The sequence below is a fragment of the Triturus cristatus genome, chromosome 7, assembly GCF_964204655.1.
Source record: "Triturus cristatus chromosome 7, aTriCri1.1, whole genome shotgun sequence".
Lineage (NCBI taxonomy): Eukaryota > Metazoa > Chordata > Amphibia > Caudata > Salamandridae > Triturus > Triturus cristatus.
The window spans coordinates 1,279,744,790-1,279,760,225 of NC_140590.1; the positions used below are offsets into that span (position 1 = coordinate 1,279,744,790).

The 15,436-nt window shown below is 43.2% G+C and overlaps 1 protein-coding gene across 2 annotated transcripts in view; it reads left to right on the forward strand.

Annotated features, from left to right (window-relative positions):
* LOC146811836 (uncharacterized) overlaps nt 1-14,302 on the forward strand; it is a 46,603-nt gene extending 32,301 nt beyond the window's left edge. For both annotated transcript variants that reach the window (XM_085618826.1, XM_085618827.1), the window contains exons 7-8: nt 6,868-7,435; nt 9,391-14,302. In XM_085618826.1, coding sequence (XP_085474952.1) covers nt 6,868-7,435; nt 9,391-9,739 — 917 coding nt within the window. In that variant the 3' untranslated portion in view covers nt 9,740-14,302. The remainder of the gene's footprint in view (nt 1-6,867; nt 7,436-9,390) is intronic.
* Nucleotides 14,303-15,436: the final 1,134 nt, after the last annotated feature.

The window sequence follows — 15,436 nt, forward strand, 5'->3', positions numbered from 1 at the left end:
TTCAGTTCCCTTTTAGTTAATGACATGCACAGTTTTGGATCCTCATATAGGTTATATAGGTCAACGGCTTGCAAGGTTTTCCTGATATATTTTAGCCAGCTTATTCTTACACCATCTAAATTCAGACAATTGTTCATAATAGCTCTGGTTAACAGGAGAGTTTCCTTTAGCCCTACTAATTGCCACATCATCGTAGGAGCAATCCGAATCTTTCAGTAATATAGGGAACTCTCAGCTCCATGCGGCAGATATAATTAGAGCAAGATAGAGGAAGAGATATCAAATTTTTCAAAAAACCATCCTCTATAAGCTCTAATTTAGAGATGTCAGATATACCCAAAACGGCTGCACCATAAGATGCAGCAGATAATGATTTTGCCTCATAGACCTTTTTTATTATTTCAATTGGCTTAGTCCCAATTTTCTTCATAAATTTCAAAAGAGCCCCAATGTTTTTTTCATCAATAGTCCTCTATTGTTGACCTTATTTTTCCAATTGTTATCTCTGTCAAACATGATTCCCAAGTAATTAAAATAATCTACGACCTCTAACTAGGAACCTTCAATATACAATCCAGGTTGTCTCTGCCACTTGGACCCTGCCACAAGAACAAAGGATTTAGTGTAATTGATCTTCAGGTCCAAATTGTTCATACATTTTGAATACTCCTCTATTAATTGCTGTAACACATTAACGGTACGTGCAATGAGCATGACGTCGTCAGCATAGAGAAGTATCAGGACAGGGGAGGAGTTAATATAGGGAATATCTACAGTGGAACCTAACAGAGCAGATTCGACGGCATTAGTATACAAAGCAAATAAAAAGGGTGCAAGCACGCATCCTTGCCTCACACCCCTAGTAATTCTAAAGTGCCTCGTGCATTCACCATCCTTGCCGAATCTAACGCAGGCCGTGGTTTTGGCATATAAGTCACTGATAACATTAATTATCTGTGTCTCGATTCCCATGGCTTAAATGAACAGCCATAATTTAGATTGTACCACACAGTCGCAGACTGATGACAAATCCATAAAGGCAAGGTATAAATGACCATTCTTAGCCGCTGTATATTTTCCGATAAGTAGATTTAAATTCAAACATTGGTCCACTGTTCCCTTACCTTTTCTGAAGACATATAGGCTTGGGATTATTAGGCTGTTATCCTTGGCCCATTCCTCCAGTCTATTTAAAAGTAGCCAGCCCATTAGTTTAGCTGTTGAATCCAATAAAGATATTGGCCTGTAATTTTGTGGGACCAACTTGACCCCTTTTTTATAGATGGGAATGACAACTGTCTTCTTCCAGAAAGATGGTACACCTGATTAGATTATTTTATTAAAAACATTTGTAAGAAGTGGTACCCAAAGTTCTTGATTATCTAGGAAAAAAATCAATTGGGACCCCATCTGGACCCGGTGCCTTTAATTTTTTACACTGGCTAAGAGCAAGCTGTGTCTCTTCCAGGCTAAAAATAATCCTATCTTCTAAACTAGAATTGAAGCAAAGGTGGTGGTGTTCCCTGAGGAAAATATCCGCACATTCAATATGACATTAAAATTATTGTTTTTGTAAAGCATGTATAAGTGATATCATTGGGTGCTCTACCCTAAAAGAGCCCACCACCAAGGGGCTCTAATAGCATGAAAAGAAGGACTTCCCGTGCATCAACTTAATAAACAAATTTAGGGTTCCTATGGCACACCTTCGTATATGTAATAGATCTATATATATTTTAGATCAAATGTATAGAAACTGTAAAGGATAATTTTCCTTTTTCTTATTCACATTAGACCAAATACAATAACAGGAATTCAAAACATTGATTCAACACGATCCGATTTTGATAAAGATCTGTATTTTTTTTTATTCTTGTCCGTGAAGATATTTCATTTCTTTCATAAAATATTCCCAGCACAATATAGCCAACAAAGCTTTGTGAAATGATCCGTGTGTTTACATGTCGAAGGTCACCTTTGACATGTAAACACGCGGATTGGCGTCTCCATTTATATCTGTTCGGTGACATTTTACCATATTTGTACTGTGGAACATTGAAGGAAATTAAACTAATGAATACAAGAAGCCTGATAATGGCATTGTTTTGATGAATTGTGTCTCCATGTGAGAGTTTTCTGAAGGGTATACCAGTACCTACATATGAGTCATTTCACAAAGCTTAATACGTTTCAAAGAACTGGGCCACTACCCTATATGATATGCAGTTGTATATTTAAAGGCCTTGAGAAAGTCTTAGAACAAGACGAAACACGTGTTGGCTATAATGTGCTGGGAATATTTTATGAAAGAAATGAAATATCTTTGCGGACAATAATAAAAAAAATACAGATCTTTATCAAAATCGGATCGTGTTGAATCAATGTTTTGAATTCCTGTTATTGTATTTGGTCTAATGTGAATAAGAAAAAGGAAAATTATCCTTTACAGTTTCTATACATTTGATCTAAAATATATATAGATCTATTACATATACGAAGGTGTGCCACAGGAACCCTAAATTTGTTTATTATCTTCTAAACTAGATGGCAACAAAGGCGGTAGCTGGGGGATTAAATTGTGTGTGTTACCAAAGACACCTTCAAAGTGTGCGATCTATGCCTCCTCCTCCATATTAATATCTGTAGTCATCATATTATCATCTCACAGTCCCAGGAAGGGGACTGTGAGAAGTTGGCCTGGCATATGCTGTTCCTAGTTATAGGGACACCTTGCACCAGTCCAATTCGACTCTTATTGATGATAGGTTTAAGACAACCTTTAAAGAAAGCTATCCTAGTGGTAGCTGTGGAGAGCAGCCTTCAGGCTAAGTCTTGAAGGAGTGTTAAGCTTATTGTTTTACCATAATAACCTCTTGAATAACCAAATGAAAGAGTAGCCCACACAGGTATATATATAAAATATATGTATTTATTCTAGACAGAATCCCACAGTCACTTTATGTGGCTAGTGGCAAAGTTACAATTCAAACAAGCATTTATAAACACAATAAATAGCACAGAAATCAATGGGCCCCAGGGGGGGACGAAACCATATACTAAAATAGTGGTATAAGAACCACGACAATTCTACAGGCAATGCCTAGGGCATTCAGGATCGCTTGCCCCTTCAGAATCCACCCACAGTTAAGAGGAAGGGGACCCACGGGGGACGCGTGCAGTGCAAAGAGCTGCTATCGGGATCGCAATGTTAGCCTATGGAGAATGTCGCGGTTGAATATTTAAAGCTTAAGGACACTTCTAGCAACAGTACAAAGTTAAGGCTTGAGACTTAAGGCTTTGAAGAGCCCACCACCACTGGAGTACCGAAGTACCACTGTTACCTGCCCCAGGGAAGCCGGGTGCATAGGTCGATTCTGGTGTCGGGTCGCGGGCTGATTTTCTATGGAAAAGTAGTCCAAACTGCTGCTAGCTGAAAGTGTCGTTGAAGTCGTGAAGATTAAAGTTGAAGAGAAGATAAAGATGAACCTGAAAGCAGAGGGGACAGAGTCTGGGTCACAGCAAGTGACCAGGGAGCTCACAGCAAGGAGCTCGTGGAAGTCGGGTGCTTCAGGTGTAGAAGGTACAGCTGGGCTCTGCAGTCACGGGCTCCGGGAGGCTTCAAGGAAGGCCAGCTTCTGGAGGGCGACTGTCCCACGTCGGCTGAGGGTCGCTGCGGTGTTAGTGTCCCGATTGGATCCACTAAGCATTGGCAACCGCAACCCACGCAAGATGAACAAAGCAGCTGCTGGTGCAGACCCACGAGGTCTGAGGGTGCTCTCCTTTGCAGGGAGCGTAGAGCAGGCCTGGAGCAACCAGGGGAACTCTTGGAAAGGGAGATTGTCCTCCGTCAGGGCCCCCAAGTCGAGGGACAAGGGACCGTTGAAGGCAGCAAAATGGAGTGCGTAAAAGGGCTCCCACGGGCCACCGGAGCGGGCCAGGGAGCTGAGAGTTGGCACAATTGCTGCTGGATGGTTGGCTCAGGAATGGGCCAAAGCACAACTTCCCCACTGGTCGGGGTCGTGTGCTAGACAAGAGATGGCCGGTGTCTCGGGGTATGTGGGGATCTCAACACCCACGTGGTCCAGGGTGCTCAGACTTGCTGGGCACACTCACAGGACGCTGGGATGCACTGGAGACCCACCTCGAGGTTGCTGGAAGGCGTCGAAGGTCGTGAGAGCCATGAAGTTCCAACCGGGTATCTTGTAGTCTTTTAGGTGCCTGCCAAGCAGGGGGATAACTCCTTTATCCCAAGGGAGATTTCTTCAGTCAGCTGGGCAGCAGCTCGTCGAAGGTCAGTTCTGTGAAGTTCTGCACGAATCTAAGGCTCTAGGGCAAAGTTATTCCCATATATCCCCAAGATTAGGGGATGGTCCAAAATAGAGCCTACCAATCAGAGTAGAGGCGGGAAAGGGTGGCTACACCCACTCCCCTTTGTGTGTTTCCCGCCTGGGCGAGGGGCAGGATGCCCCTGAACCGGTTCCAGGCGGTGTATGCAGAATTGGGGCTCTGCAGCTGCCTACGTGCAACTCTGAAAGGACATTTGGTGCACCCACCCTGTTCCAATCCACATTATCCTGTCTGGGGAGGTGCTGGCACCTCCCTGCCACAGGAGCCCTATTGTCCAGCTGGCGAGGCTGGGGTTTTCCCCAGCAACAGCCAGCCAGAGTCGTGTAGGTGGCGGACAGTAGCCATTTTGTGGTACATGTGCACTTTTAAATTGGTGTCTAAAATCTACCGCTTTTCCCATATCACCCTCCTAGCAAGGGGGAATCGTGCCCCCATGCCCATGGCTGGATTGGGGGTATGATTCCTTCATGTTTGACACCAAACACGATATGGTTCTGTGTAGCCATTCTCAAGTTATCGCGATGACGCGATTCACTTATAATGCGGTTTAGAGTATATGGTATGGCTACACTACAAACAACCTAGTAACGGTTTTACGAAGCTTGCAGAGAGGTCCTACTCACGTAGGGGTCCCCCCTCACACATACCTCAGCACCCAGCCCTGTAGGATTACCAGGGCCTGCCATAGGGGTGACCTATGAGAGTATATGTGTTGTAATGGTATGGGACATAGGGTACCTACATCCCTGTAAGGGGTGCTAGCACCACCTTACCCAGACTACAGTAGTGGCCTGGTGGTGTCAGTTTGGGTGGCTGTCCCAGGGTGGCACAATAAGTGCTGCAGCCCTGGTAGGCCTACTGGGGGACCCATGCCCTGGGTACCTAGGGTACCATCTACAAGGGACTGGTAGGGCATGCCCAGCATCCAATTATGTTTGTACCTAGAGTACTCACAACAGTTTTAGGGAGAAAGCAGATAGGCTGGGGTCCTGGATAGCAGGATCCCAGCCAGACTAGTCAAAAACCACTTAAATACCAGGCAAAAAGTTGGGGGCAACCATTAGTCAGATTCCACTCTCCTACACGGACCAAAAGTCCTTTGAGCTTTTTAGTGCTGAGGCCCTGTGCAACTTTTCCCACATCTCATCCTTTAGAGACTTTATCCTTATTATCCTTGCTTTTTTATGCCTGCCGTAATGTCTTCACAAGGTTCTGATCTCTGGGTTTTACCTTCAGAGCCATGTGAAGATTTTTAAGTTCTTTCACACAATCATCGTGAAACCAAGTGGAGGACTTACGATTCCCTTTGGCTATAGAGCGTAGCAGATTATGATTAATTTCCAATAGGATTCATCCAAAGGCAAGTGGCATTCCGATGTTAGTAATTGTGTCAAGACATATCAATATTTCTGATGCCCGCTTAGCTACTATATTCCCAACAAACTTGGCCGAATCCACCCTTTCCTACTATAAAGTCATCCCATTTTTCTTTGCAATCAAAGGTTTAATGGCTAACTTAGCAGAAGGTTTGGGATTTTCTAGGGACGGGATATGACAAATAATTGCAGCGTGATCGCTAAAAGCATTAAAATTTGTGTTAATTTGGGTAATGTAACTTCTGATTGAGTCTGAAACCAAAATATAATCAAGAGTTGAAAAATAAGAACCAGAAGAGAACATAAAATCCAACTGACCGGTAACAATATCTTGTGGATTTATCATTACAAGATTATCCGCTATCGGTAGCTGATTAAGAAGGCCGCCATACTCATTGTGACTAAAATGGGGAACAGAATGGCCCTCTACATCTGTCAGCCCACATGCAAGTGTGTCAGCCCTCTTACAGGCTAATGCCCGACTGTGTTATGAGCTGGACGACACTCTGCTGGTTTATACTATACAAAACCTCACATCTAGGCTGATGCTATTTAAACCCTGCTAATTAATGGCGCCTTATTGTCTGTGATCACATTCATTGGGACCCCTTCCCGTTTGCGAGTACATTACCACCCTCTTGAAGAGGGCTGTAAATTGTGAAAGTTTTACAACCGCAAATGCGAGTCGCAAATAAATTACGACTCGCTAAATAGGGTTTGAACATAGCCCTATTAGTTTTTGCATGCGCAAACGGGTCGCTAACCCGTTCGCGCATGCAAAAATGGGTCGTACATCTGGCCCCCAGCTCTCTTTGTATACCTCAGTGTAGCCTTCTTAGTTGAATCTCGTAGGGTTTGTTAGGCGAGCTGCTCCTAGGTGTTGGTTGGATGTCTCAGGCTTTGTGGTTGGATCTGCTGCTTCTGGTATGTGGTAGGGTTTTTGCTTTGGTAACTGGGTGTTAATGAAGAGAATGCTCAAGTAGCTCATGGTAGAGCTCTGGGCTATGTCACTAGGAGTTTGTTAGGGCTGATAGAGAACTCCACTAGGACCCTGGAGATTAGTAAGAGGAGCTTCTCAATAACCTCAGGACTAGCTTTCAGAGCCAAAGTAACCATTGTGTATTTCTTAAATCTCTCCTATTAGGAAGTAAAAGGCAAAAATCAAATCCAAGGACTCCAAGCCCTGTCTACAAGCTGAGAGCACCAGAAAACAAGCAGAGATCACCGTTGATCAAGTTGACGAAGTTGAGAGATGGGTTGAGTCTACCAGAGAACATGTGGGTACCATTGAGTGAAGATGCACTAACACAGCTGGAGGATGACCAGCTATTGGCCGAGAAGGGTCTAAGAACACACATTGATGAGCTGAGCTCAACAGAGGTTGAGCTGCGTCTACCAGAGGATGAGATGACCCTTCAAAGAAATAAGCTGATACCACCGGAGGTTGCAGCCACAGAGCGCAAAGGACAAGGGGACAGGTCAGACAAGGTGATCCAAGAGACAGCAGATGCAAGAGTGGAGAGAAGGCATTTGGACACTGGCAAGAGCAGAGGGGAAGAGACATGCCTCCCTCATGCTCCTCATAAGCCAGAGCCTTGCAGCCCTTGCACAGAGAAGAACCTCAGCTCTCCCATGCCATCGCCTGGGTTGTCTTCTCCATATTATCTCAAAGTGCACCAATCGCAGCATCAGAAGTGTATGGACTCATGCTGGTGAGTAGAAAGGAAGGGCCAGGGAAGGAGAAAAGAACGCGAGAATACTCAGGGTTGTATGCTGTGTGTTTGTACTTTATGGTGGTTGTTAGTAACCCACACTACACTAAAGAAATCACCCATAGGCAGGACTCTCAAGGGCTACAAAACAAAAAGCAGATGTGTAATGATGCAATATAAAGCAGGGTCTGATAGAGACAGGGAAAACAGGTGTCATTCAGAGGCAGACAAGGACCTGACAAAGAAATAATCAAGGGTTTACGTGCCAAAATTCAATGGGTTCCCATTCATTTCCATGCACTCCAATCACTGCAGACAAAACATTAATACATCTCTTCATCCCCTGCCTTTAAATGATTAATTTCTGTCCAAAGACAGCAGCTGAAAATGACAGGGTAGGGAGTGTTGGGGAAGAGCAAAAGGAGGTTGTTGGGACAAGGCGGCTCCTCCACTATGGCGGAGGAGCATCGCCCCACTGCTTTCAAGCAGTGCAGAAGCAAAAACATAAAAGGATAATAACTGAAAGTTATTATCATTTATGTTTGGCTGCCTTGCGGGCGGGAGGTTGGGCGGGGCTGCTCTGCTCTGTGAGCAAGGCAGTGGAGAAGGGGTTTGCCCACTCCTAAAAGTGTGCAGTGACTGTTTGGTCTGCCCTCTCGGGCCACCCAAACCAGTCATGAGCACTTCCTCACTTCTCCATGCAGACTGCATTACAGCTTGCATGGAGAACAGGGCCACCCCTACAGCCCCTGGCTGGGCACCGTGTCACGGTGCTCAGACCAATCACAATGCTGCAATTGCAGCGTTGTGTTTGACTTAGGGGAGGGAGCCTGACTGTCTGCTTCCTGTTCCTGAAATGAGAAGCAGGAGAGCAGAAGCAGTGACGTGGAAACAGGCGGCGACAAGGTAAGTGATTTAAAAAGAAAATCCTCTTTCCCGCAATCACGACCCTGTGCGACCCCCTCCCCCCCACACGAATCCCCCTGCCCCGCCTACCTGCGAGTCATGCCGGCCGCTGCTGGTAGGGGCACATTGTCATTTCCTAAACTCTTAGAAGTTCTGGGATCAGGAAGTCTTTGGACCTGCCAGATCACAGCATGCACTACAATACAATAACCAGGTGCAAACCCCATTACACTAGAGGCCAGATTTAACACTTATTCAGCCTCAAATGCTGCAGTACGTGAAAAGGAGAGAGGAGGAGAGCGCCATATTTACAGAAATATGTCTCTCTCCTCCTCTTTCCCTAGCGCCGGTGTTGAAATCAGCTGCTGTGCGCCACAGAGACACCTTTGCGACATATTGCAAGGGTGTCTTCCTGTACAAAATACCATGCTTAGACTAACTATAGCCCTTTTCCTTCTTTGTATGTGTGCTGTAAAGTGCAGCACATGCAAAGTCATAAAAGGAAGGAAAACTGAAAGCATTTCTCCTTTTTTGCATCTACTTCAAAAGGGTGCAGTTTTGTGATGCTAAACCCTGTCTTCTTTATTTAGCAAATAAGGATTAGCGTCAGAAATCTTGGGTGGTTGCATGGGAATGCCCGAGCACCACTCATGGTACTCCCCCTCGGCTCTAAGTAATGCAAAGCAGTGCTATGCGCTGCTTCGTGTTTCTTTCACGTTTTTCCAGCGCTAAAAAAGTTGGCGCTGGAAAGTAAATCGGGAAAAAAAAGATTTTGCACTGATTTACATCACTTTTGTGATGCAAACACGGTGTAAAATCTTAGTAAATCTCCCCTAGTAGCCCAGGCGTAGTTCAGGTTGCCAGCATCCATGGTCAGGAAGATAGGAGGCCTTGCATTTTGTATAGGATGTTGATACTGATGGACTGGAGTAAGTGTGGGGCTGAGAAGCCTTTTGGGAAAGTAAAGCAAGGCAGATACTTTGCAGTGGTATAGGGTGCAGGTGAAATGAGTGATTGTACCTAATGTTGTGCATTTGTGTTTTCTCCAGTTACTCTTTTCCAGTGCACCAGCATAGATCTGCCCACATTGGTGACCTCATGGCCTTCACCCCTTTCATTGGACAACTTGGGTCCCCTTCCTGTCAGGTGGCCTATCCCTATGTGAGCCACCCCCATGCACTCTGGAGCTGCTCTCCATTCCAGGCCCCGGACAACAATATTCCATCACAACAGCTGTACCCCTCTCTCTTCGCTGGTGGACTGACGATGACCATGCAGCCCTCCAATGGCCACAGGGAGGTGCAGGAACTTTTCCAGAAATACAGCCAGCAGCTGTTCTTTACACCTTCATCATCCTACGCCATGCAAGAGTTGGTGGCCAGCACTGAGATGAGATAGTGCTTAGAAGTACGGTCCAGATGAACAGAGGGTGATAGGGAAACAGTGTGTGGTGTAACACAAGAGGACACTGGAACTAACGCAGTCCTCTTTGAAGAAAGGGAGGTGGAGACCGTACTTATGTTTTTCCAGTGGCTTCAGGTGGTGGGCAGTTGCGCTCATTTTTGGGGGACCTGGACGGATTTTTACTTTGAGCCAGAGCAAGAGAGACAAAGGCAGAAAAAGTAGAAAAAAGGCAGAAAAAGTAGAAAAAAGGCGTAAGAAAAACCTAGGGAGATCTTAACTAAGGCAGAAGGCGGGGATAAAAACAAATCTGCTAGAGATAAAAACTTGAACTCTGCACTGTTGGAAGAAGAGGCTTGAGGTGGAATCAAGACAAGCCAGCCTTGGTATTCAGAACCCTGCCTTCTGGCATCACTGGCGGCAAGCTCCTAAGAAGCATTTTGGGAACCGGCAATGTTTTTGGGGAAAATTAACCTCATCCCAAATAAATTAGCAAATGAATATACCCTCTACAAGCTGACCCATGGGTAGACAACATATAACTGTCGGAGATAAGATCATTCGAGCATGAGCTGCTGAAAAATTTGACTCAGGAATGACAGAAACTGCTGCTACCTGAGAAACAACTGCTACTGAGAAGAGAAACAGGAACTGATGTCACATGAAAAGCAGGGCGAGTAAGGACAGCTGCAGGATGAGAGGCAACAAAACAAAAACAAAAATTGCTTCGAGAATGACAAAGGAAAAGCAGGAAGACCAGCAGAGCTGAGAGACAGAAGCAGAGACAACAGATTCCACAGATATAGGAGAAACTGGAAGAGCAGGAATTGCTGACACCAAGAGTTTCAGCAACTGCTGGTCAGGTGAAGCAGAGAGAGCAGCCATGCAAAGACAAGAAGAATTCGGAAATGAGATGTGAGAAACAGGAACTGCAAAGAGGTTAAATAAGAAACAGGGAGAGGAGGATTTGCAGGAGGCCTAGGCTGAACACTAAAAGAGGTTGCAGTCCCCATCCCTATCTGAGAAAAAATAGACTACTGTTTTTAAATGATAGAGGTTTTTAAGTCATGTCTATTACAAGCAAAATAGAAATACTAAATTCAACATCAAAATAATTCACAGATTAAGATTGTCATCTTATTTCCATAGCAAAAATAGCAACCTTTCAGATTAAATCCCCCAGCAGTTTCTGATGCAGTGGACGACACAACTGCATCAGGAAGGCCAAGCATTGGTTTGAGAAAGTTCTTTGTTTTGGAACATCTAGTCTTTTCATATCAGGTGCTGCACAATATATCTCAACTGCCATCTTTCCTGCGTCAGTTGAGTCAATTGCATGGTCAGCCATTGCGCAGACATTATAAACTCCTAGAAGAGCATCAGACCCACAATACCATTTTAGATCATGCTAGACCATGAACACACCGTGTCAGGAAATAGCTTCAAAACCACTTAAATGCTTCTACAACACGCTCAACCACTGCTACTTGAACCAACTAATCATTAATGGAAAACAGAGTTCCAGGATCACTGGAAAAAAGTGAGGACCAAAGAGATGGCATTCGCAGATGGATCTTTAGATCGAGGCATCAGGACTAATGGGACATTGATCTTGTACCCATCGTTAAGGCCAAGCCTCTTAAATGTTTAGGCATCAGAAAGAAAGGGCTACTCCTAGTCTGGGTATCTCTTCTAATCTTAAATCGACTAAGGTAGATGGGCCTAGCTCTGCCCCATATATATATTTTTTGGGGGGGACTTTTATATAGCGCAAACTAGACCCGAAGGTATCAGAGCACTTTACATGAGCACCAGTTGCATGACAGAAGGACACATACATTTTTTTGTTAGGCATGAGGAGATTAAGTGATTTGCCCAAAATCACAGGATGTTGAGCGTCCCTGCTAAGACTCGAACCCGGTTCCCCAGCTCCAAGGTCTTCCGCTCTAGCCATTAGGCCACATCCTCTCCCTTAACCTCTCCATATCCTCTGTGGCCACCTTAAAACACTACCCTAAATTGGGTCCAATAGTATCCGTTCTTTTCTTGTCCTTGGGGCACATTATGAAGCCTGATGAAGGCAATTGAACATTTTGGCTAAAACCTCAAATTAAATCTACGCCCAAGAGGGTGCCTGAAGACTGATACTAGGAGAAGACAATAGCAGGGGAAAACAAAAAAATCATCAAAAGAAACCAGACTTCTCCATTTCTTTTAAAAGGTATAACTTAATGAATAATCAGTACCATGAAGCAGACCTGTTCAAAACATATTTTATTATTTAGTACACATTCATTTTTGTAGTACAATGCTTTAGTTTTTATATACCATCATGGTTTCCACCATGGCTTCTTTTCATTGAAACGCGCATCAGCGCAATTCAATTTTCTCTATATGACTGTATATAATCTAATGCTGACAACATTGATACATGTATAAGATGCATAGTGAATTATATTAATGTAGATTACCTTTGTGGTATATGTTAACAGATGTATAGGTCAATTTAATGATGTTAGTGTGAATTCTGAATAATGTTTTATCATTGTGTGGATTGGATGCTTTTTTGAATGATTGTGTATGACTGGTTCTGTGTACGAGTTTGGTGTTAAGTATGGACCATGATGGTAGGGAGTCCGAAATATATAAAAACAAAGGTATTGTACTATAAAAATTAATATGTACCAAATAATAAAATATGTTTTCAACAAGTCTGCCTCATGATATTGATTATTCATTGTGTTATAACTTTGTAAAGAAATGGAGAAGTCTGGTTCCTTTTAATGTATTTTTTTAAACCTCAAATTATACATTTTGACCAAATCTTCACACAAAATTATGATCAGATAACGATTTTAGCTGAGCCCTAATTTATCTATCCTTCAGGATTCAAAACATCCAACTTGTACATGTAACGCTTTAGGGTGTAGTGCCTCTGGTTGTGATTTTACTACAACAGTCATAGTAAAAAAACTCAAGACTGTTGACTAAACACTGAAAGCCAATGTATGTGTTTTAGCAAAGTAAAGAAAGTATCCTATCAAAACTCTTAACCACCCCAGCCCCATGTAGACACCCATATCAAAAACAACGAACCCAAGGACTTCTCACCTCATGCTGGCCCTGTACAGAGGTGCTCCCATCTAACCAAAGAGTTACAGCACCAAAATAAATTATTAAAATGTGGTTCACTATGGCTGGTTGAGGGGATACATGCCAACGGCAGGTGTGACAAGTCTCGGTGAAGGTGAAGAAACCAGGCCACAGAGTAGACAGCTTTGCTCCAAGTGCTAAAAAAGATCTGATGGTGAAGTGATCAAAGAAGGCAGATCGTTAGTAGCTGCAATACCACCAGTGCAAAAGGGCAGGTCACCATTGGAACCAGAGTCTTATAACCCCCTGCCGCCATGCCTGCACAGAGTTGCCCAAGAATGGACATCACTTCCTATTGCCCGGCCGTGATCGAAAACAAATTCATGTCATGTGGAAATCAGAGAGGCACAAACTGCCTAATGTTCTCAGGACAGTAGCAGGGCTGATGGCAGGCCAAGCCTCCTGTCATGTTTGCTTACTGAGGGGAAGGGAGACGTGTGTCAAAATGTTAAGAACAAAAATATGGTCCTTAAAAACAATTGACCTTGGAATATTGACTACCACAATATGGGGAGCTATGTATATTTAGGTATTTTTAATTGAGTTTCACTGTATTGTAAATGTAAATATGTATAAAGTATATATTTACCATTCTCAGCTCCATATCTACATACCTTGAAGATAAATGGGTCATTAGTGTACATCAATGTAGGACTATGAGGAGTGAATCTTTACTTACCTATATATGCCTTCACAGTACTCAAGCATTCAATATTCTGGACACAATATTTTTGTTGAAAAATATTTAAAATGTGATATTCTGGTAGTACACCCTAAGGGAGTGTGCTTTCAGAAGAAACAACAACTGCTATGAGGTAATTTAGCAAGGAAAATTGGAACATTAGAGAGTTGGAAGTTAAGAAAGTAACAGCAAATGAATGAATTCAAAATGGAAAAAGAAAGTTAGGATGTAGAAGTAGAAACTCGGAAAGCAGACGAGTGTAAATGTGGAGCAGACACTCAGGTAGGGAGAAGTTGTGAGAGCAAGGACTTTTGACAAAAGGTTAAGAAGAAGCAGCAGTTAATGAGAGAGTGAAAAATGAGAATGCAGGAGTAGTTACAGTGGTAGTTAGTGAGTAGAAAGAAATATTGCAGAAAATTGTTAAAGTATGGGTACTAAGGATCACAGTGAGGATAAATTACCTAGAGCAAGTAGCAGTGAGAGCAGAAACTGATGGAAGACAGAATAGAGACAGAGGAAGAGCAGAGAGACACAGAATTGATGAGCAAAAACAGGTGTAGATTTGTTTGTACATTTTCTGAAAAGGTCTTTTTTAAAGAGAAGAATTTGTTGATATTCAAGTTAGTTTTAGTAATATGTCTTACATTTTTTCTGTGAATCATTTTCTAATATTCATTTGTGTTTTGTAATATTCAACTGAAACTTTCAATAAAGCAAATATTGAATACATTTGTAAATAAGATCGGTTTGAAAGTATATGGTGTCTCATCATCACTTCTAGGGCATATAACCACCAGACAATGGGCCATATATCCAGAAACTAGGCTGATCGTGATGAAAATGTTTATCAGGAAACGTATATTTGTCTTTTTGAAGATGGTGGTTATCAGGAAAGACATACTTTGCTTCTAAATATGACATTTATCAGGAAGGATGGACTAGTCCTCTGGAAGTTGTGATTGGTTAGTACGGATTGGTCAGCCTTCTTGAAGATGGCATTTTTCAGAAAGGATAGTATTATTGTGATGAGGTGCTCACCAGGAGGTAGTTCACGAACATTATTTTAATATATTTCATATTATTGCAGTAAGACAGTACATAGGAATCATCACAGTCACCACTCCAGCAAGCCAGTAACTGACATGGGGGTGTTTGTAATGCATTCTACATTCCACCCAAACGTTCTATACAGTAAGCATGGCATAACACCTTACCTCATATAACATTAGGATACCACACATCTCCCCTCTTTTTTTGTAACATATACATATAATTGTAAAAGGAAGATGTCCTCCTGCCAAAAGAGTTACAAAAACTGCCCATACAACAAAGATAAAATTAAACAATTATGCTACATGGAGTATCCAACACAGACCATCATATGAAACAGTTGGAAATGAAAATACACTAACACAATAACTTATGCTTTGCAAAACGAGAAAGAAAACAACAATCGTTAGGATCATAACACATAGAGCTGCCCAAAAGTGTTTAAGGTGACTTGAGGGGTCACTTCAACACGTAGTCTCTCAAGTATAGAGGGGGACTATTCCAGTCCTTATCCCTGCTTACACTTCCAGCCACCGGACAACGTTGTACAACCACAATTCTTTTTCAATTCCAAATGCAATTATTGCTAAGTTTAACTGAATTTGAGGGGCCAATCTCTTACCAAGTGTCTAGTGGCGTGGAGACCTGTGCGTGGACTCTCTGTCTTCCAGCGGTGACCTTTGCTTTTCCTGCCTGGTTTGCTTGTGTCTCCCTCCCGCCGCCGCGTTTGTCATCCTCGCGGCCGCGGTCTGGAGGGAGACTACATTTCCCAGGTACACCTGCTACTGAGGCCGGAAGCTCCCGCCCAC